Source organism: Palaemon carinicauda, chromosome 19 (assembly GCF_036898095.1).
Source record: "Palaemon carinicauda isolate YSFRI2023 chromosome 19, ASM3689809v2, whole genome shotgun sequence".
Classification (NCBI taxonomy): domain Eukaryota; kingdom Metazoa; phylum Arthropoda; class Malacostraca; order Decapoda; family Palaemonidae; genus Palaemon; species Palaemon carinicauda.
In genome coordinates this window covers 48,980,583-49,001,867 of record NC_090743.1, presented here as the reverse complement: position 1 = coordinate 49,001,867, position 21,285 = coordinate 48,980,583, and the positions used below count along the sequence as shown (strand labels likewise).

General features: G+C 42.9%; 2 protein-coding genes across 2 annotated transcripts in view; both read left to right on the top strand.

Annotated features, from left to right (window-relative positions):
- The window catches only part of LOC137658988 (myotubularin-related protein DDB_G0290005-like), a 33,657-nt gene extending 23,953 nt beyond the window's left edge, over positions 1–9,704 (top strand). The window contains exons 2-5 of the mRNA XM_068394094.1: positions 5,990–6,061; positions 6,430–6,816; positions 7,154–7,257; positions 9,600–9,704. Of these exons, the coding sequence (XP_068250195.1) occupies positions 5,990–6,061; positions 6,430–6,816; positions 7,154–7,257; positions 9,600–9,704 (668 nt within the window). The remainder of the gene's footprint in view (positions 1–5,989; positions 6,062–6,429; positions 6,817–7,153; positions 7,258–9,599) is intronic.
- A 7,380-nt stretch (positions 9,705–17,084) lies between these two features.
- LOC137658987 (uncharacterized protein SPEM3-like) lies at positions 17,085–19,050 on the top strand. The gene is made up of 2 exons (XM_068394093.1): positions 17,085–17,196; positions 17,999–19,050. The coding sequence occupies exons 1-2, from the start codon at positions 17,085–17,087 to the stop codon at positions 19,048–19,050; spliced, it is 1,164 nt and encodes a 387-aa protein (XP_068250194.1).
- The last annotated feature ends 2,235 nt before the right edge of the window (positions 19,051–21,285 follow it).

Below are 21,285 nucleotides of genomic sequence, written 5' to 3'. Positions count from 1 at the left end.
TCGAGTTCAGTGAAATAAGTGCAAACAGAAAATCAAAAGTGATAAAGTGATATGCGCAAAGTGTTACAGTGTTGCGTTCGAGGGTTCGTCTGTTCGTGCCAGTGGTTCACCTAGTCCGATACCTCTTACAAGCTCCCAAGCCCAGGGGAGAAGTAATGTCGAAGGACTTATGGGTTCCTCAGGCCTTGATCGACGAACAGACGTTTCCCTCTGTGGTTTCGGGTGTATCTACACACGTTGCCGACGTGATCACCCCACCCACACAAAGACGAGAGAGCCCATTTATTCCTCGTCTGCGGAAGAGGTTTCTCGCAGAAACCATGGACCAAATCTTGCAGCTTTTAAGTGCAAGTCGGTCCCTTCCGCGCAAGTCCAACGGCCTAGGTGTAGCCACTGGGCAGTTCGGACTCGCTGCAGTACGACAACTGCACACCTCCTAAGAGAGGCTAGGTGGTACCGCAACAGGCAGTAACTCCGTCTGTTGCCGCACCAGCTGTTTTAGACCCTCAGTCACAACGGACAGTAGCTCCGTTTGTTGTTGTCTTTCATAGACCCTAGTGGTCCATGCTGCAGACTATACAGTCTCAGCTTGCTCCTTCATGCAGGAGTATCATGCTGGAAGGTTGACAATGCAGCCTGTTTACCTACAACCCGCCGAGGTTGTGCGCTCAGCAGATACTGCGGCTGCCTGCTCCCACACCACACCTGTGAGAGCTCCTCCACCGATGCGCAGTCCTCACTGCCAGACGCATGTTCTTGCTGCACCATCTGCTAACATGCGTGAGCTGCCGCATCAGGAGTTGCCGGGTTCCAGCACTATGCGGCATTCTCCTCAGCCCATGCAGCATGCTCTGCAGACCTTACAGCATGCTCCGCATACCATGCAGCATGAGCCGCATACCATGCAGCATGAGCCGCATGCCTTACCTCATGCTCTGCATACCATACCGCATGCTCTGCATACCTTACAGCATGCTCTGCATACCTTACAGCATGCTCTGCATACCTTACAGCATGCTCTGCATACCTTACAGCATGCTCTGCATACCATACCGCATGCTCCTCAACCCACCGCAGCCCCTCCCACGCACCAGCACTCTGCTTTTGTTGTTGCCAGCTCCCACACTCCTACTGCGGAGAAGGTTGACGATGCACCCGTGGGCCTACACCTCCCACGGTTGTGCGCCCGGCATGGCTTCCTGCTCTCACACTCTTGTTGTGAGAGCTCCTCCACCCATGCACAGTCAACCCTGCCAGATGTATGATGACTCCCACACACAGAGCACTCCGTTGCCGTGCGGGAGCTACCACAAGCTGCCGTGTTTTGACACGGTGTGTCAGCCTCCGCAACACACTGTGGTTACCGCCACTCGCCAGCAGCAAACTAGTCAGGCAGGAGTTGAGGCTTCCCCACACAACTTTGGTTGTTGCCAATTCACAAACTGTCATGCAGTTACATGACGTTGCCTTCTGGTCTGCTACTTATACACCAGTGCTGTATGTCCTCACGCTCCTGTTGTGGTTGACAGTTCAGTTTTTGACAGTTCACAGACTGTCAAGCAGTTTCATAACGTTGCCTTCTGGTCTGCTGTTTTTGCACCAATGAAACCCTCATTGAGAGAACTTAGCTTTTCTCGGATATGGTCCCTGTAGATGAGAAAGTGCTGTTCTCCCTCCTTCTGATATTCCCTTGAGGACTCTGTCATTTGGAGAGGAGCCTTAAGCTGCTTAGCCTCCTATGGACTTTTATTTAAGCATAACATGCTTCCAGGGAGGGTAAATGGTTCCGCTTCAGTCGCTAACCCCGTCTGTTGCCACACCTGCTCCCATAGACCTTGAGCTTTGTTGCAAGACATGCAGTCCAAGCTTAGTCCTTGATAGAGGATTTTTTTTTATGGAGTCAGTGTTTCACTGGGAAGACGTTCAACAACCAGCAGAGGTGACTTGTTGTGACGCAGTGCGGCAACCTCAGCAACCCGATAAGGAGTTGTCTGTACTACCCAGACAGTCTAGACAGTTTCGGGTTGTCGCTGTACTTCCTCGCTTCCCCATGGTTGACAGTTCACAGACTGTGCAGCAGTACCATGATCTTGTGTCCGGCTCCGTCAGACGACTGGCTTTTAAGAGCTCCCACAAGTCGTCGCTGTCTGGAGAATCTCAGATGGACTATGGATCTGACCAAGGAACTGGGCCTCCTGGTCAATTTAGAGAAGTCCCAGCTCGTCCCATCCCAGACCATTGTCTACCTGGGTATGGAGAATCAGAGTCGAGCTTTTCGGGCTTTTCCGTCGGCCCCAAGGATCAACCAAGCCCTAGAATGCATCCAGAGCATGCTGAGAAGGAACCGATGCTCAGTCAGGCAGTGGATGAGTCTAACAGGGACACTTTCATCGCTGGCCCTGTTCATCGAGTTAGGGAGACTCCACCTCCGCCCCCTTCAGTATCATCTAGCTGCTCACTGGATAAAGGACATGACGCTAGAGACGGTCTCAGTTCCTGTTTCCGAAGAGATGAGGTCTACTCTAACGTGGTGGAAGAACAGCTTTCTTCTCAAGGAAGGTCTACCTTTGGCTGTTCAGAACCCCGACCGCCGTCTCTTCTCGGACGCATCAGACACGGGCTGGGGTGCGACATTGGACGGACAGGAATGCTCGGGAACATGGAATCAAGAGCAAAGGACACTTCACATCAATTGCAAGGAGTTGTTGGCGGTTCATCTGGCCTTGATAAACTTCAAGTCCCTCCAGCTAAACAAGGTGGTGGAGGTGAACTCCGACAACACCACAGCCTTGGCTTACATCTCCAAGCAGGGAGGGACTCATTCGAGGAAGTTGTTAGAGATCACAAGGGACCTCCTCATCTGGTCAAAAGATCGAAAGCTCACGCTGGTAACGAGGTTCATTCAGGGCGATATGAATGTCATGGCAGATCGCCTCAGCCGGAAGGGTCAGGTCATCCCCACAGAGTGGACCCTTCACAAGAATGTTTGCAGCAGACTTTGGGCCCTGTGGGGTCAGCCAACCATAGATCTGTTCGCTACCTCGATGACCTAGAGGCTCCCGTTGTTTTGTTCTCCGATTCCAGACCCAGCAGCAGTTCACGTGGATGCTTTTCTGCTGGATTGGTCCCATCTCGACCTGTATGCATTCCCGCCGTTCAAGATTGTCAACAGGGTACTTCAGAAGTTCGCCTCTCACAAAGGGACACGGCTGACGTTGGTTGCTCCCCTCTGGCCCGCGAGAGAATGGTTCACAGAGGTACTGCAATGGCTGGTCGACATTCCCAGGACTCTTCCTCTAAGAGTGGACCTTCTACGTCAACCTCACGTAAAGAAGGTACACCCAATCCTCCACGCTCTTCGTCTGACTGCCTTCAGACTATCGAAAGACTCTCAAGAGCTAGAGGCTTTTCGAAGGAGGCAGCCAGAGCGATTGCCAGAGCAAGGAGGACATCCACTCTCAGAGTCTATCAGTCTAAATGGGAAGTCTTCCGAAGCTGGTGCAAGGCCAATGCATTTTCCTCAACCAGTACCACTGTAACCCAGATTGCTGACTTCCTGTTACATCTAAGGAACGTAAGATCCCTTTCAGCTCCTACGATCAAGGGTTACAGAAGTATGTTGGCAGCGGTTTTCCGCCACAGAGGCTTGGATCTTTCCACCAACAAAGATCTACAGGACCTCCTTAGGTCTTTTGAGACCTCAAAGGAACGTCGGTTGTCCACTCCAGGCTGGAATCTAGACGTGGTCCTAAGGTTCCTTATGTCATCAAGATTTGAACCTCTCCAATCAGCCTCTTTTAAGGACCTCACATTAAAAACTCTTTTCCTCGTGTGCTTGGCAACAGCTAAAAGAGTAAGTGAGATCCACGCCTTCAGCAGGAACATAGTTTTCACATCTGAAACGGCTACATGTTCCTTGCAGCTCGGTTTTTTGCTAAAAACGAGCTTCCTTCACGTCCTTGGCCTAAGTCGTTCGAGATCCCAAGCCTGTCCAACTTGGTGGGGAACGAACTGGAGAGAGTACTTTGCCAGTTAGAGCTCTTAGGTACTATCTAAAAAGGTCAAAACCTTTACGAGGACAATCAGAAGCCTTATGGTGTGCTATCAAGAAGCCTTCTCTTCCAATGTATAAGAACTCAGTTTCTTACTACATCAGGCTTCTGATTAGGGAAGCACATTCTCATCTGAAGGAAGAAGACCTTGCTTTGCTGAAGGTAAGGACACATGAAGTGAGAGCTGTGGCTACTTCAGTGGCCTTCAAACAGAACCGTTCTCTGCAGAGTGTTATGGATGCAACCTATTGGAGAAGCAAGTCAGTGTTCGCATCATTCTATCTCAAAGATGTCCAGTCTCTTTACGAGAACTGCTACACCCTGGGACCATTCGTAGCAGCGAGTGCAGTAGTAGGTGAGGGCTCAGCCACTACATTCCCATAATCCCATAACCTTTTTAACCTTTCTCTTGAATACTTTTTATGGGTTGTACGGTCGGCTAAGAAGCCTTCCGCATCCTTGTTGATTTGGCGGGTGGTCAATTCTTTCTTGAGAAGCGCCGAGGTTAGAGGTTGTGATGAGGTCCTTTAGTATGGGTTGCAGCCCTTTATACTTCAGCACCTAAGAGTCGTTCAGCATCCTAAGAGGACCGCTACGCTCAGTAAGGAAGACGTACTTAATAAAGGCAGAGTAATGGTTCAAGTCGTCTTCCTTACCAGGTACTTATTTATTTTATGTTATTTTTGAATAACTAATAAAATGAAATACGGGATACTTAGCTTCTTTGTTAACATGTATGCTGGTCTCCACCCACCACCCTGGGTGTGAATCAGCTACATGATCATCGGGTAAGATTAATATTGAAAAATGTTATTTTCATTAGTAAAATAAATTTTTGAATATACTTACCCGATGATCATGAATTTAAGGACCCGCCCTTCCTCCCCATAGAGAACCAGTGGACCGAGGAGAAAATTGAGTTCTTGTTGACAAGAAGTACTTGAGTACCTGCTCACAGATGGCGCTGTTGTGTACACCCCCACCTGTATAGCGATCGCTGGCGTATCCCGACCGTAGATTTCTGTCGGGCAACAGAGTTGACAGCTACATGATCATCGGGTAAGTATATTCAAAAATTTATTTTACTAATGAAAATAACATTTTCCTTAGTAAAATAAATTTTTGAATATACTTACCCGATGATCATAAATTAAAGGACCCACCCTTCCTCCCCAATAGAGACCCAGTGGACAGAGGAGAAAATTGGTTCTATGTTGACATCGAGTACTTGAGTACCTACTTGACAGATGGCGCTGTTGATGTACACCCCCACCTGTATAGCGATCGCTGGCGTATTCCGCCCATAGGTTTTTTCTGTCGGGCAGCAGAGCTGACAGCTATATGATCATCGGGTAAGTATATTCAAAAATTGATTTTACTAAGGAAAATAACATATTTAATTGTTGTCATATAAAGTTTAGATGCCTTTTTACACGTGGGTATGCTACAAAGGAAAATGAAGGGTGAGTATTCTCGCAAGCTCTTTTACCGTACTTTAATCTGATAGCAGAATAAAGTACACAGAGAGCCCTTGCCAGTATTTTCACCTTTCATTTTCCTTCATGGCATTCTTTGTTTCATCCTATTTATATTTTTTTCCAAGTGCAATTTTGGATATATCTATTCATTTATGTATGTATGTCTGATAATTTATATAACTGCAGTGCATAATTTAGTAAAATGATTTTTGTGTATTTATTCATATACATATGTTTTGTATAATGCACTTATTGTTGTAATACATATTTTCAGATACATCAATAGATTTACACCACCAATCAAATTACAGTATACCTCAAACTGGTTGCTGGCTTATCCCAACAATAATTTGCACAACCTTGAATATGGTGTGTATTTGATGTGCAGTATTGATGTGCAGTTTGTATATGTTTAGCTTTTCTGAAATGGTAAATGCATCACAATTATTCTAAATATAGTTAATCTTGTAGGTACCATTCCTGCTGTGGAGAATAGATCATCTGAGATAAAAACTTCATCCTTGAAACATGGTAAATGGGCTATGGTTTTGGTAGATATTACCGTTTTGCTTTTCTTAACTAGAATTCATATAGTAGGTGTAGATTGACCTTATAAGATTTTGCTATATTATGCTACATATATATTCACTTTGTCTTCAGTGAAAAAGTATTAGACTAATAGTTGTAATATGGCTATAGGGTTCATCTATCAACTGACCAAGGAATTCTAAAGAACATTGTGAAAATATTGAATCAAGTGGAAATGTTCAGTCAGATATTGGTAAGAAAATTTTGTTTAGTAGTGTTTTTGTATATATTTATGCATAAAATTATGATTTTATCAGCCAAATGTAAAAGTATGATATGGCATTTGTTTCATTTCAAATTTGCATTTCCAGAATTTACTGCTGATTATCCAAAAGATACTGTGAGTGAAGTGTACAGTAATGCCACAGTAACAAGCATTATGGATAATATTGGTTTTGCTGCTGCAAGTGTTAGTCCAGCTACAACTATTATGACTGCTAGACCTACATATGCTACTAATACTGCTACTATTACTACCCCTACTGCTGCTACTACTGCTACCCCTCCTCCTACTGCTGCTACTACTGCTACCCCTTATCCTACTGCTGCTACTACTACAACTACTACTAATGATGAGGTTGATTGTAGCATTCTCACTGGAAATGACAATTTACAAAAGCCTGAAATACAGTATGAGACCATACAATTAGGGTTACATGAAGAAGGAGAACCAACATTCACAACCCTAAAATCAAATGGTAAGATGTTACTATGAATCATTATTTTTCAGAGATCAAAACAAAATATTTTTCACCAATAAAGGGTCAGTTCTGAAATACAATTAAATAAATACATTTTTTTAAATTTTATATATAGGCCTACCGTATATATATATATATATATATATATATATATATATATATATATATATATATATATATATATACTGTATATATATATATATATATATAATATATATATATATGATATATATATATATATATATATATATATATATATAAATTTAATAGTCATTCTTATGTCTATACCAATTGTTTTTGCACTGGATTATTCTTTTAATGTTTTTTTTTTCAGAGTCTACCAGCAGCTTGCAAAGGAAAAAGAAGAACCAGTGTGCACTAATAAAGAAGCAACGGATGCAGATTTGTAGACTTATGAAAAAATTTGAACAAATGAAGGTAAACCAAAAAAATTGTGATACATGTACCCTGCCATCTACAATTATAAAAAATGCAAGCAAATATATTTGGCACAGCTCTATAATTTTTTAAAACACAAATGAAATTAGCAGGCGTCTCCAAATATGGTAGGAGATATTCACTTTCTCAAAAATGTTTCTCTCTTGGAATTTATTTCAAAAGTCTCAGAGCTTATAACTTTATCAGCAAGATATTTACTTTACTAACAGCGAGAATGCTGAGGTACTGGGTATCCAAGATTGATTTTGATGTTGGCTGGAAGGAGTCGGTTTTTAAATTGTCAAAACAGAAAGCTTTATCAGTGAATGAAAATGATAAATACTGTGGCATTATCTTTGATGCTATATCCATTAAATCTGATGTAGAGTTTAATATAAGTAAAGATGTGGTAGAAGGATTTGAAGATCTTAGCCAGTATGGCAAAGGGCAAGACCCTGCTCAGTATGCCATGATCATTATGGCAAAAGGCATAGTTTCCAAATGGAAGCAAGTACTGGGGTATTTTTTATTTACAAAATCTATTAAAGGTGATACCTTAATGTATATGGTAACTGACTGTATTGGTAAATTAAATAATGCATGTTTATACCCAACATTTTTGGTCTGCGACCAAGATCCAAATAATAGAAGGTTGTTTAAAAATCTTAATATTTCCATAGAAAAGCCTTTTTTTCTCACACGAAGGGGAAAATGTGTATTTCTTTTATGATACACCACACCTTTTAAAAAGTATCAGAAACAATTTTAAGAAATATGACATGCAAGTTGGTGGACAAAAGGTGTCATGGAAATATATAGAGAAATTTTTTGAAGCAGATTCTCAGATGTGGCTACAGTTATCACAAAAAAACTTAGCGCATCACATGTCTTCAACACCGGTTTTGATAAAATGCGAGTGAATCTAGTAGCACAGGTGTTTAGCCGTAGTGTAGCAGCTGGTTTATTTACACATGCAGCATTAGGGGCATTACTGCAACAAGCGGAAAATACAGCATTATTTATAAATGATGATGAATCGTTTGATGTATTTAACAGCAGCTGTGTATTTCGTTTTAAAGAGAGGAAATGTGCACTTAGTGATAGTAATAATATTAATTTCTTATCTGAAAAAGCTGATATGCTGTCAAACATAACTTTTATTGGAAGTAAAAGTAATATTCCATGTATAGATGGTTGGCTTTTAAACCTATTTAGCCTTAAAATGTCATTTTAACTAATAGGATAAATCAAGATTGTCTTGAAAATTTCTTTAAGTGTACTACGAAGTTCAGGTGGAAATACTGACACTCCAAGTTCATATAAAATTAAAACCTTAATAAAAAATACTCTATGTAACAATCTCATGAAAAATAATGTTAAAGGAAACTGCAAAAATGATAACACCCCAATACTGCAATATTTGAAGATCTGTGACTTAGAAACTAAACTTAATAAAAATGATTTTGAAAATAAAGATATTGTTAATTTAGATTGCCCTGCAACAGATGAGGAATTTTTTGAAAATCTTTTAGAAGGTCCAGTTGATAATTCACCAGTAGATTTGACAACTGATGAACCTGAAGATGATGAATCCCTTAAAGCAATTCGGGAATTTGTTTCAAGCTTCAACCCAAATAATAATGATAATGTTGAGACAGAACCAGTAGTGACCAAATCTATTCAAGATTTTATTTGTAATTTTGATCCGTTTGCTCCAGAAAATAGTATTGAGACCCCTAAGGACAATATATCTGATTATAGGCACAATTTGATAGAGAAAAATGCAGTAACTTACAAAGCAGGATATGTATGCCATAAACTTGTCAAACATCACAAGTGTGATGCATGTAAATCAGTACTTATCTGTGAAGATGGAGAAGATTTTGATTCAAGTAATTTGACCTTGTTTCTGGGAAATAAAGATAGGGAGAAAAGAAGATGGCTATGGTATCCAAGTATTATTATAACTAACATTATTAATGATTATGAATCTGCATTTCAAAGTAATATTGTAGATTTAATTTTGAAAGACAATGTAAAACATAATTTAACTCAAGTTATTAATCAAATTAATGTAGATAACCTCAACGTTTGTGATGTTGTTGTAGATAAAGTGATAGACATATTTTTAAAAATGCGTATATATTATTACGTTAAATTTCTCAACAGACCATTAAGGAAAAGAAAACATAGTGGTGGTAATTACTCAGGTCCCCGTAAAAAAAAGAAAACTAACAAAGATTTCACATATTTAATATATTTTAACTAAGGTTCAGGTTATAGAATAGTCTATGTAATTTTTTTTTTTTGTCATAAAGCTATTAAAATAATATATTTCTCAGGAGCTGACATATTTAGCGTTAGGAATATGTTTAATGGTATGTATTATATTTAACTTTGATTTAACTTATAAGTGCATGAATATTTCAGCATGTTTGCACACCTGAGTAGCATTACAGGAGTATACTGCTTCAACATATTTTGCTAGTATCCCTTGTCTTCTTTTTTTTTCTATTCCCCAAAGAAAGACTAACATTTTACAGTATTAGTATACTGTATTTATATTTTCATGTACATTGAATATGTGTTCACTGTCTGTGCTTTCTATGTTTGCATACTTAATTTGCTTATGTTTGCACTATGTATCTAATTCTTGAAGGAAACCTTTTTTAAGTATTATGTTTTTTGTTTTTTTTTTTCATTTTTATGATTATATTAGAGTTTATTTGCATGTAATTCATGATGCAATTTTGGTTTGCTTGTATGTTTTTTTTTCGTTTTAGTCTACAATTTCTATATGAGCAATATTTTTATTTATATATAATTTAAAGTTCATCTTTATGTGATTTGTCTTGCGTTTTTTGTTGGCTTGTATGCTACCTTATTTGTATCTCCAACCCCCTTTTGATTAGTTTAGTGTGTGATACAATTTTGTGTTATTTTGTTCCTTTTGATTGTACATTTATTAGTTTATAATACTAAACAGTATACATGAGTGCATCATGCTTTTCCGTCTCAATAAACAATAAAATACAATTTTGTTTTATATACACCTAATATCTCCATCTTACAGTGGCCTACAAACTGTAATTAAATGTATGCCTACACATAAGCATTTGTGGCTAAGTTTAACAAATCAGATATACAGTATGTTTTAATTTATTCGAATGTGGTATTGTATAGAACATTTAAAAAATGGTTGTAATATACTGTACAATACTTAAATTTGTAAGAAATTTAACAATCATAAGTGATATAGCTATTAAATTTCTGAAAAATAGACTGAGAAACATAATTTGCAATTTAGTTATCTAAAATTTAAGAATATCATGAATATATGAGTAAAATATATTGACGTAGTAATGCAAACTATGAACAAATATTTCGCAAAATTTACAATCGAATTTATCCCATATTCCCGTAAGCATTACCGCTCTGAGTGTTTGACCGCTCGCTCAATAGATGGAGCCATTCGTTTCGTATGGGAGTATTTGGCATCTTTTTTTCGCACACTCATTTTTTTGTGTGTTAAAAGGCTGAGCCTTCCTATCTTCCTCGCTACGGGCTGTAAGATTGCAAGAGCCCGTGTCCGGCCAAAAGGGCCAGGCAATCTTCAACAACAACAATCTTCCTCAGTATATAGTCTTTGCCAAGACCTTCTGTATTGAGACGGCTGCGGCAGTAGGGTAGTGTCACAGCCTCTGTACCATGGTCTTCCACTGTCTGGGGTTAGAGTTTTCTTGCTTGAGGGTACACTCGGGCTCACTATTTTATCTAATTTCTCTTCTTTTTGTTTTGTTAAAGTGTTTATAGTTTGTATAGGAAATATTTATTTTAATGTTACTGTTCTTAAAATATTTAATTTTCCCGTGTTTCCTTTCCTCACTGGGGTATTTTCCCTTTTGGTGCCCCTGGGCTTATAGCATCTTGCTTTTCCAACTAGGGTTGTAGCTTAGCAAGTAATAATAATGATAATAATAATAATAATAATAATAATAATAATAATAATAATAATAATACATGCTCTTGCCTCAGATGGCGAGGGTCAGCAACATTTTGAGTGTTTGCCAACGTTCCAACAATAATATAAAGGCACAATCCCGATTCCCGATTGTCCAATGTGGTTACCTTGTGATAAAGGCCGACTGTCAGTTTTGTTAGTTGTTGCCTTATGTAAGACTACGTCAATCAAAATCATCCGGATCGTATCAGCTGTTCAGATAATGCAGAAATCAAACAATAACTGTGATTCTTTGAATAAAGTGAATATAATACGATGTTTTGAACGTCTTGTAAAGGCTGTTCGAAATATTTGGAATTGTTGCAGGAAGCATAGCCTAAGTTTGGATTTTAGTGTCTGGATTGTCTAATGTTGCAAAATTTTCCTAAATATTTTAACACCTTTGGTTAGTCAACTTGGTCAATATATGATACTTTTACTTTTACTCTTAGGGGTTTATTTCTCGCCCTTCATCAGACCCTAAGAGTCTGTTCAGGGGGGCCTTGGTTTGTGAAAATAATTTCTTTACAGTTAATATTTTGCTCTGTATCTTTTCAGTTATTCGCTAGCATTTGTATTCAGGCTTAATAGTTTTCAGATCACTATTGTAACACTTTCCAAAGTGATAAGTCTTCAGGTTTTTCTTGAAAGCTGCCACATTTTTGCTATTCTTGACATCAAGTGGAAGGTCGTTGAGTCTCGGTGCAGCATAACAAAACGTTCTTCCTCCTATTACATGATTCACACTAATTTCAAATAGTCTATATGGGTTGTCAGCATGTCTAACTCTTACAGCAGCGCTAGTAGCTTGAGGGTAGGGGACCAAACAATCACGAAGATATTTAGGCTTATCACTTGTAAGTGCTTTGTGAGTCAACAAACAAATCTTAAATTCAATTCTAGCCTTAACAGGTAACCAATGTAGATCGATCAGTGCAGGAGATATTCTCTCCCGAAATTTAATGCCTTTTATCAGTCTAGCCGCCCGGTTTTGCAAGTTTTGAAGCTTTCTTAGTAGTGTACTGGGCAATTTATAGTACAGAGAATTGCAATAATCAAGCCTTGATATTACGTGACTCATCACTAAAATTTTTGTACTGCCCTCTGTTAAATATTTTCTAATAAATGCTAGGTTTCTCAGGTGATAGTTACACACTTTCACTGTGTTCACTATTTGATCCCTCATTGACAAATTACAATCTATCGGTACACCCAAATTTTTCACAACAGGCACAATCCTAACATCAGCGTCACCAATTTTTATACTTTGAAATAACTGGTGATATTTCAAAGCCACCTTTGTGCCAAAAAAACATACTTTCTGTTCTATCATAATTTAATTTAAGCTTTTTCCTCTGCATCCATGTTTTTATTTCAGTCATTATCTCATCAATTTTCTTTGTATCTTGTGTTGTTGAATAGTTTAATTGCAAGCGAAAATGGAATTCGCTTTAAGAAATGGATGAGTGCTGGCTAGCTTGTTGTTTTTCTGGGGCATAACTTACATATCAGGCGATTTAAATGTCAAGTATGCTTTTCACATTAAGTCCATTGTTTACATTTGAGAGACTGAAAGGGGACTTATTGAGCATGCGTTTTATCCATGGATTGCGGAGCTTTCTGTGCATTTACAATGACTTATCTGTCTGGTGTTTTTTTTTTTTTTAACTGATAAACAGCTTACAAGTACTTCTTCATAAGTTCCCGGATGTTGTTCTACAACAGACATTTTTCCCACCTTCGCCAAGTTCAGTGTTGAGTTAACCACCATCGCGAAATGGTGTATCGAGAAGTGAACATCAATCTATTTCGAAATTTAGTGTAATTACGTTTATGTCTGCTATTGATTATTATGGTAATGCTTATCGTTTAGCGTTAAGCTATGGTTAGTCTTGCTAAATTAAAAAATAACAGCGGAATAAGGCCTTAAAGGTCAGATTCTGAATTATTTTACAGAGGGCCAGCACATTTCTACTGCAAAGCTTTTGTAATGATTGCCAAGAAAACATGAAAGGCGACGATGTCGATCTTAAGGTAGGGAATTAGTTGATTTCCTTTTTCATAATGGAAGGATTTATTTGAGATTTACTTTATCATTATCTAAGGATTTATTTGTGATTTACTTTTATTTTGTGACCTAGGAAAGTGGGATCCAAAGCCCCCCTGCTAGGGGTGTTAACTGGGAAGGGGGATTCAAAGCTCTGCGGCTATGGGTTGTGACCTGGGAACTACTAGGTTAGGTTAGGTGGATTTATTAGGTTTTGTACCCTGTTACACATCTCAAAAGTTAAATAATCACGTTTTGGCCTATTTTCAACCACTTATATGAACTATATATTTTTCTATATAAGTTTAAGGTAAATTTGTATTGTATTACAGGGTGTGATCTCGAACAGAAAACATGTTTTCCTATAGTAAATAACGTGATTTAACCGAATTTGACCTTCATTTTAACCGCAAACAAACAGATCAACCAATTCGACTTAACTTTAAGTTGGAAAACATATATTTTCTGTTCGAGATCACACCCTGTTATACAATACAAATATACCGGTAAGTCATTCCTCAATAGTCATAATATGTTTCATGACCGGGTAACTCCTAGGTTAGGTTAGGTGGGTTTGTTAGGTTCTGTGCCCTTTTTGTACTTTTTATATATTGTGTAAAATTTACATGGAAAAATTATTTAAAATACGTATGGAAATATATATTACAATCGCTAATAATGTCACCGTACCATTGGTAACTCTGTATATCATTCGTAACATGGAGAATTTTACCGTTTTCAGTAAATACCTGAGGTTTGTGACCTGTCATACTACCGGGTTAGGTTAGGTGGGTTTGTTAGGTTCTGTGCCCTTTTTGTACTTTATATATATTGAGTAAAACTTATATGGAAAAATTATTTAAAATACATATGGAAATATCTAGCATTGCTACCATTAGTAATGTCATCGTGCCGTTGGTAACTCTGTGTACTATACGTCAACGTTGGTAACACTGTGTATCATTGGTAACGTTGCTAATGTTATCGTTCACAGTACATTCGTAAGGGAAGAGACACCGTTGAACAAGTGCTTATATTTAGATATTTTAACACAACATATATGATAACAGTAATTATATTAACCCATTTTAACAGAAAATATGTTTCCCTGTAGAAAATAACGTGATTTAACCGGTTTTCACCTTCATTTCATCCGTAATAACAGCAACCAATTCGGCAACTTAAAGTTAGCCGAATTGGTTGATCTGTTTGTTTGCTGTTGAAATGAAGGTAAAATTCTGTTAAATCACGTTTTTTACTATAGGAAAACATACATTTTTCTTTTCGAAATCACACCCTGTAATACAATACAAATTTACCATAATTTTTCCATTGTATAAGTTTTACACTATATAAAAAGTACAAAAGGGCATAGAAACTAAATAAACCCACCTAACCTAACCTAGGAGTTCCCCAGTCACAAAACACATATAATGACTATTGAGGAATGACTTACCTTTTTGAAAAAGACGTCGAAACTTGCGGGTCACGGGAGGGTGAGACACACGGCTTTTTTCTTATGACTAGGATGAGGATGGTTGTGGGGCCAATGTTCATGTAAAAAGTGGTTTGCAAATTATATCTTCCATGAAGGTAAACGACTTTTCCAAAAAAATATACCTTTATAAGAAGTAACGGTATAACCACATCGACGTTTCTTTTTGGTTTTAGGTATGATGGTTTCTGTATTACAATAAAAAATGTGAATGACTTTCCTGTAAGATAGGGAACGGAACTTGGGGCACTGTAAGAGTTGAGGAATTACGGTGTGTGCTTTCAGGAAATTATCAACATTGGTTGAAGAATCATGAAAATCACCATGGAATTTAGCAAATGCTTTTAGGTACGGAATACGCAGCCGTTACAAGTTTCTATAACTTCCTCCATCGTCAAATACGAAAAAATAGATCTCACTTGAAATGACGACACCTTACTAGGACAAAGCTTTCAAGGGAAAAGGATTTGGTGGAAGGGGTATGAACAGACCACTCAAAGAGATAAAGGAAGGGGGGGGGTATTGTGTAAACTTTGAATACGTATCGGTTCGTGATTGGTTAAGGGAAAAACAACTGAGTCTAGAGGGTAAACATGAATGAACTAAATAGGGAAACTAGTCCAGAGAAAGTATTTGTGAAACTGTGGAGTGAAAAGGAAATAACGAAAGACATAAAAACAATATAGGAAGATAAAATGGAATGTATGATGAATGATATTGAATGGGAATATAAAATGAAATGATTTTACCATGAATGAACTGGATAGGGAAACTAGTCCAGAGCAAGTATTTATGTGAAACCAGGGATTGAAAAGGAAATAACAAAAGAAATAAACCCAATATAGGAAGATAAAATGGAATGTATGATAAATAATATTGAATGGGAATACAAAATGAGATGATTTTAAAAGGTATACGATAATAAAATGAGTAATTGGAGGGGGAAAAGCTTCTGTGCAGGGGGAGGGGTTTTTGCGCAGGTTGAAAACTGATATGCACGAACGTACGTACGTACGGGTGGTAGTGTTAGCATGGAATGCTAACATTTGATCTACATCTGACGTTGGCAGCACTGCTTTCTGTATTTTTTCATGAAATAATCTTTGCAACGGCACCTCCAAAGTTTATCCAGATATACTGTTTTGTATTTTCCTCCGATTATAATACATTCAAGAAGGTAATGTTTAGAGAAGAAAAGGCTTGTTTTACAATTATATATTGTTTCCCCAGTATGTTTTCCCCACCCAAAACCCCGAGTTCCCACTGGGGGTCCCCCATTATTGTAGGATATAGATGTATATATATTTCTGAAACTATTCATTTGCGACAGGAACGAGTGTCATTTTCGAAGAGAGCGTAATTTTTTCTATAAGGAAAAGTAGTTGTTTTCCTTAGTTGTTTTCCTAGGTTACATTGCCCTGTAATACACTGCAATAAAACCTATTTTTCCAACTGGTTATCTTGATCCTATTTTGCATTTCTGACCATTATTATTGCTGAAAATCACACTATTTCCACCCCCCAAAAAACGGTTTCCCACTAGGGTCCCCCATAATTTTCTTTACATAAAGTGGGTCCAAAAACTCATGAATGGGTGGTTTGCCCAAACAATCATGGTCAGAAATGCATAAAACACAAGACAGCGAGTAGGAAAAACATATGTTTCATGTATTTGGCTAGAAATTAAAGTATCACATACAGTATTTACCGTCAACTGCTTGTATTCCATTACCTCAGAATAGATTAATGAACGCTAAAAGAATGTTGTCGGAAAACTATAGTTAGGCTATACAATGATCGAGCCCAAGTTATCATTCTAGCCTAAAGAACCCAACCTTGCCTAACTGATTCTTGCCTTAGGTTATTAGTAATTACTTTGGTATTATTTTACTGTATTACAAGGCAATGTAACCTAGGAAAAAACTACTTTTCCTTATAGGAAAAAATTACGCTCTCTTCGAAAATGACACTCGTTCCTGTCGCAAATGAATAGTTTCAGAAATATATATTTGTTCCGTAACTGAAATACAAACCACGCTATTTACATGGGGTAATTACTTCGGCGTAGCTGAATGGCGAGCCATGAAAGTTTTAACGAGGGTTTCCTACCCCGCTGCTAGTTAGCGGGGGGGGGTAGACCCCTCACACACACCGGTGAAAGGCTCACTTTACTTTTGGCTCGGGTAGAGAACAGATCTGTCTGTGCTCTCCCTCGCTTTGACTGCCATAATTAATCTGTCTTTTTTTTCTTTTTCGCAGTGTGACTGAAGTTGGCCTCTGCCGTTATGCGTACTTGCCCTGGACTTCCTGGCCCCCCTTGGGGGACCTTTATGTTGGCGGTCGACACTGATCCCCACACCTTGTGTCCTCACTGTAGGGGCCAACAGTGTGATAGCGGTATGTATGTATTGAATGTAGGGAGTGGTCTACCTCCCAGTGGGTGAGGTTTACCCGGCGCCGTAAGGAGAAGGCCAAAAGGGATCTTTCTCCTTCAGAGGCTTCTCTGAAAAGAACATTCCTGGACTAATTCCTCCGTTGCCCTTTCCTCCTCCGAAGCTCCCCCTCGAGCGGCCTCTTCCGAGAGGCCGGCGAGTGGTAGCGTAGACTGCTGTGCTATTGACCGATCCCGGGGTGCGGGAGAGGTAATTGCCTCCCATAGCGAGGCAGCTGCCCCTCTTCCCCCGGAGGAGGATTTCATGTCTAATAATGATTTATTGCAGCTTTGGGCTTCCTTGGGGCTGCAGGGTTCGCCCTCCAAGGAAGCCCTGTTTGACATGATCAAACTGGGTGCAGCCGTCAAACAATCGCCAACTACAGCGGAGATAGATCCTCTCTGTGGTTGACGTTGTTGTGACGGAGACATCCCGTGGGTCTAGCTAAACTCCTGTTCTTGTGGCTGAGGTAGCTGACGGCTTAGACTCTCCCTCCGAACATCCTTCGAGGGAGGATCTAAGTCCCACGGTCTCTCCTGCCGGCGGTTCTCCCCCTCGGGGGAGTTCGCTTACAGAGACTCCTCTTCGGGGGCCCATCGATCGTCAGCTTGCTGATCCCAAGGCCCCACGTGGGCGTATAAGGCGGAAGGCTCGTCCTCCCCTTCGTCGTAGAGGTCTTCCTTCCCCTTACAAGGGGGTTAAGAGGCGCCTCTTCGGCTCGTCGTCACCACAGTCCTCTGCTGAGGAGACGACTCGCCGTTCTCCAGTCCTGCCAGCTACCAACCTAGACCTCTCCGGGGATCGTTCGCGATCCCCTTTGGAGGATGGTCGTCCTTTGGGACATAGTGACCTGTCGCCCAGACCATCCACTTCCAGAGCTCCTGATGCGCGTGACGCGCCACCTGATACTGCCACTGCGCAGTCTCCGGGCCCTTCGGGGCTGAAGGGTCTTGAGCGCAAAACCGCGGCTCTTGCCCTCAAGCACCGGGCCCTGCCTGAGCGGTCTCCTGTTGCTGACGCTGTTGTTCCTGACTTAGCGCCACAGCGCTCACCCTCACGCGTTCGCGCCACCGTTCCTGCTATGCGCCAGGGTCCCCCTGCGCGCCCACGCCCTTCGGTGCCCTGGCGCCCTCCAGTAGTTCCAGATATGGCGCTCCTGCGCTCACCTGCGCATACGTGTCCACCGGTGCCCCAGCGGCCACCTGCGCTCACGCGCCCACCAGCGCCCACCAGCGCCCACCAGCGGCCCTGCGCCCACCAATTCCTGCTTCGACTCGCGCGGTCCAGGAGGCACCTAAGCTGGCGCACAGGCGCCCACAGGCTCCTCCGGACTCGTCGTGCCCGTCTGGGGAGACGCGAGATATGCGCCCACTCGCGGTTCCAGCTCCAGCGCCCACGCGCTCACCAACTCGCTACAGCATCTCAGCGCGTTGCCCAGGAGGCTCCCAAGTTAGCGCACGGGCGCTCACGGCTGCCTCTGGGCTCTTCCTCCAGACCGCGCGAGCTTGCATATGATGCAACCTCACACGACGCTCCGGTTACGCGCCCTGTTCCTGCTACACGCCCCGTTCCTGCTACGCGCCCCGTTCCTGCTGCACGCCCTGTTCCTGTATTCAAGGCGACCAAGGTAACTCTTCAGCATACACCGGAGCGCCCTCATCCAACGGAGCGGCCTGCACAACCGCCGCAACAACGCACTCCGATGCGAGCCCACGATCGCCGACGCGCCCACAGGCGAGCATGCCGGTTTTATCCAACCAGCGCCAACCTCCGCGCCAACACGCCATCCAGGTCGCTCGCGACCCTGCTCCAGTGCTAACGCGCCCTTGGCCGGTTCTTCCGGACACGCGCTCAGATGCCCCCGTTATCTCGCGCCCTTTGGGCCGCATCAGGTCGCTGCGCCCACGGGTTCGGCCTGCTCCTGCTCGCCACATGCCCTCGCCATCGCCTACGCGCTCTCGCGACCATGCTCCCGCTCCAGCTGCTGCGCGCCCGCGCTATCGCCAGTGCGCCATCGCTCCATTGCTCCTGTATCCCCGCCCTCGCCCCTGCCCCTGCCCCTGCCCCTGCCCCTGCCCCTGCCCGCGGGCGAGAGATCCAGTATCACGCCAGCGAGATTCCAGTATCGCGCCAGCCATTCACGCGCACCCCTGACCAGGGCCCGGCACACGAGCCCCAGCGCGAGCGCCGCCAGGCGGACAGTTCTTAGTCTCGTTCCCCTCCCCGCAAGCGCAAACCAGCGCGCTCGCCGGAGGAGGGGCGCTTCCCGGACAGGTCTAGGGACTCTTCTCTTTCAGCCCTGCAGGCGAACCCTCGTTTGTCGACTCCTAGGGATCCCTCGATCCCCTTCCCTCCAGAGGGGGTGTCTGACAGCGCAACTGTCAGCCAGCAGCCCTGGTTCGGCACCCTAGTCAGAGCCCTTTTGCAGCCCATTAAGCTCGCCCTCTCTGATTCGGGCCACAAACCAGTGGCAGCTTCCTCCCCCCTGAAGAGGAAGAGAGGAGTCTCTCCCGTGGAACCACCTCCGAGGCCTATTCTGTCTCCGCGCAGATCCTTGCGCAAGGCTCCTTCTTCCCCTCAGACCTTCTCTCCCTCCCCTGCGGAGGAGGATTACCCCTACTCAGGAGAGTCGGATGAGCCGGACCACTCCCCCATCGCACCAATGGGGAGGCTCCGCCTCTCCCTGAGAGGTCTTCTCGTCCAGAGGTGGAGAAAAGCCTGCCCCCTTCGCTGCTCTAGTTCTGTATCCCGCCCAGGAGGGAGCCTAAGGACTCTTAAGACGATTCCCAAGTCGTCAGCAAGGATCAGGCAGGAACCGTCTAGAGCCGTCGAGGATATCCACGTGTCCCCCCAGGAAGAGCTATTGGGGACGGGGGACTTCGCTGCCAGTCCTTCGGGAGGAGAGCACCAGGAGTCAGAACACGCGTTCTGGCAAGTCCTGACCCTCATGAGGAACTTCAATGGGATCTCGGACCCTGAGGTCCCACCTCGTGAAGGGAAGGACACGATCCTGGACCGCGTCTATGGCACCCAGAAACCCTCTAGGGCCAGTGCAGCTTTGCCCTGGTCTCAGGGGATGAAGAGTGCCAGGGACAAGGTCAAGGGTCAGCTCTCTGAGCTTGCCTCCTCCAGCAGATCAAGTGCCAGTAACAAGCTCCTCCCTCCTCCTCGAGTCCATCAGAGGAGGTACTTCGAGATCCTCGAGGAGTCTTGTCTGAGTCTTCCCTTACACCACTCCGTGGAAGAACTCACAGGGGGAGTCCCTCTGGAGAGACTCTCCAACCGGCACATGTCCTTCTCAGCCACTGAGATCCTAAGCCAGGAGAAAGTCACCAAGTGTGCCATGCAGGCAACTTCGTGGCTCAACATCTGGCTGGGGTCTCTGGGCATCCTGGTGCGGTCCGAGGACCTCTCCAAGGAAAGCACCAGGAAAGCGCTGGAGACTTTCCTACTCTCAGGCACACGGACCATTGAGTTTCTGGCCCACCAAGTCTCGAGCTTGTGGGCCAATAAAATTCTCAAGCGTCTGGACGCTGTGGCCGAGAGGTTCCATCATAAGGTCCCCAGTGCAGAGGCTAGCAGGCTCAGACACTTCCGTTCTCGGTAAGATCCTGTTTGAGCCTAAGGACATGGAGCTCACTGCTGAGAGGTAGAGGAAATCCAACCAGGATTCCCTCATCCACAGGGCCCTGACATCGAGGCCCTACAAACCTCCAGCAGTCCAGCAGCCCCGTCCGGCTAAGGACACAAAGAAGAAGACTACAGCAAAGCCAAAGGTGTCTAAGCCCTTTCCTGCCAAGAGCAGAACGGGCAAGAAGTCCTCCAGGGGAGGTAAAAACCCTAGAGGTACCAGCCGAGGCCGGAAGCGCTAGGGTTGGCAATCCCCCTGCATGTCCACCAGTGGGGCGATGCCTACAGAGTTCCGCGACAAGGTGGCAGAAACTCGGGGCGGATGCCTGGACGATCTCCGTGATCACTCTAGGTTATCGCGTCCCGTTCACAGCCTCTCTACCTCCCCTGACAGCGAATCCAGTGTCGTTGAGCTCTTTTGCCA

Bases quoted from the DNA above. Each gene is read 5' to 3' on its own strand.
- LOC137658987 (XM_068394093.1), top strand. From the start codon at position 17,085: ATGCGTACTTGCCCTGGACTTCCTGGCCCCCCTTGGGGGACCTTTATG. The intron at 17,197-17,998 runs GTATGTATGTAT...GCCGTTCTCCAG, and splicing joins GGGCCAACAGTGTGATAGCG to TCCTGCCAGCTACCAACCTA.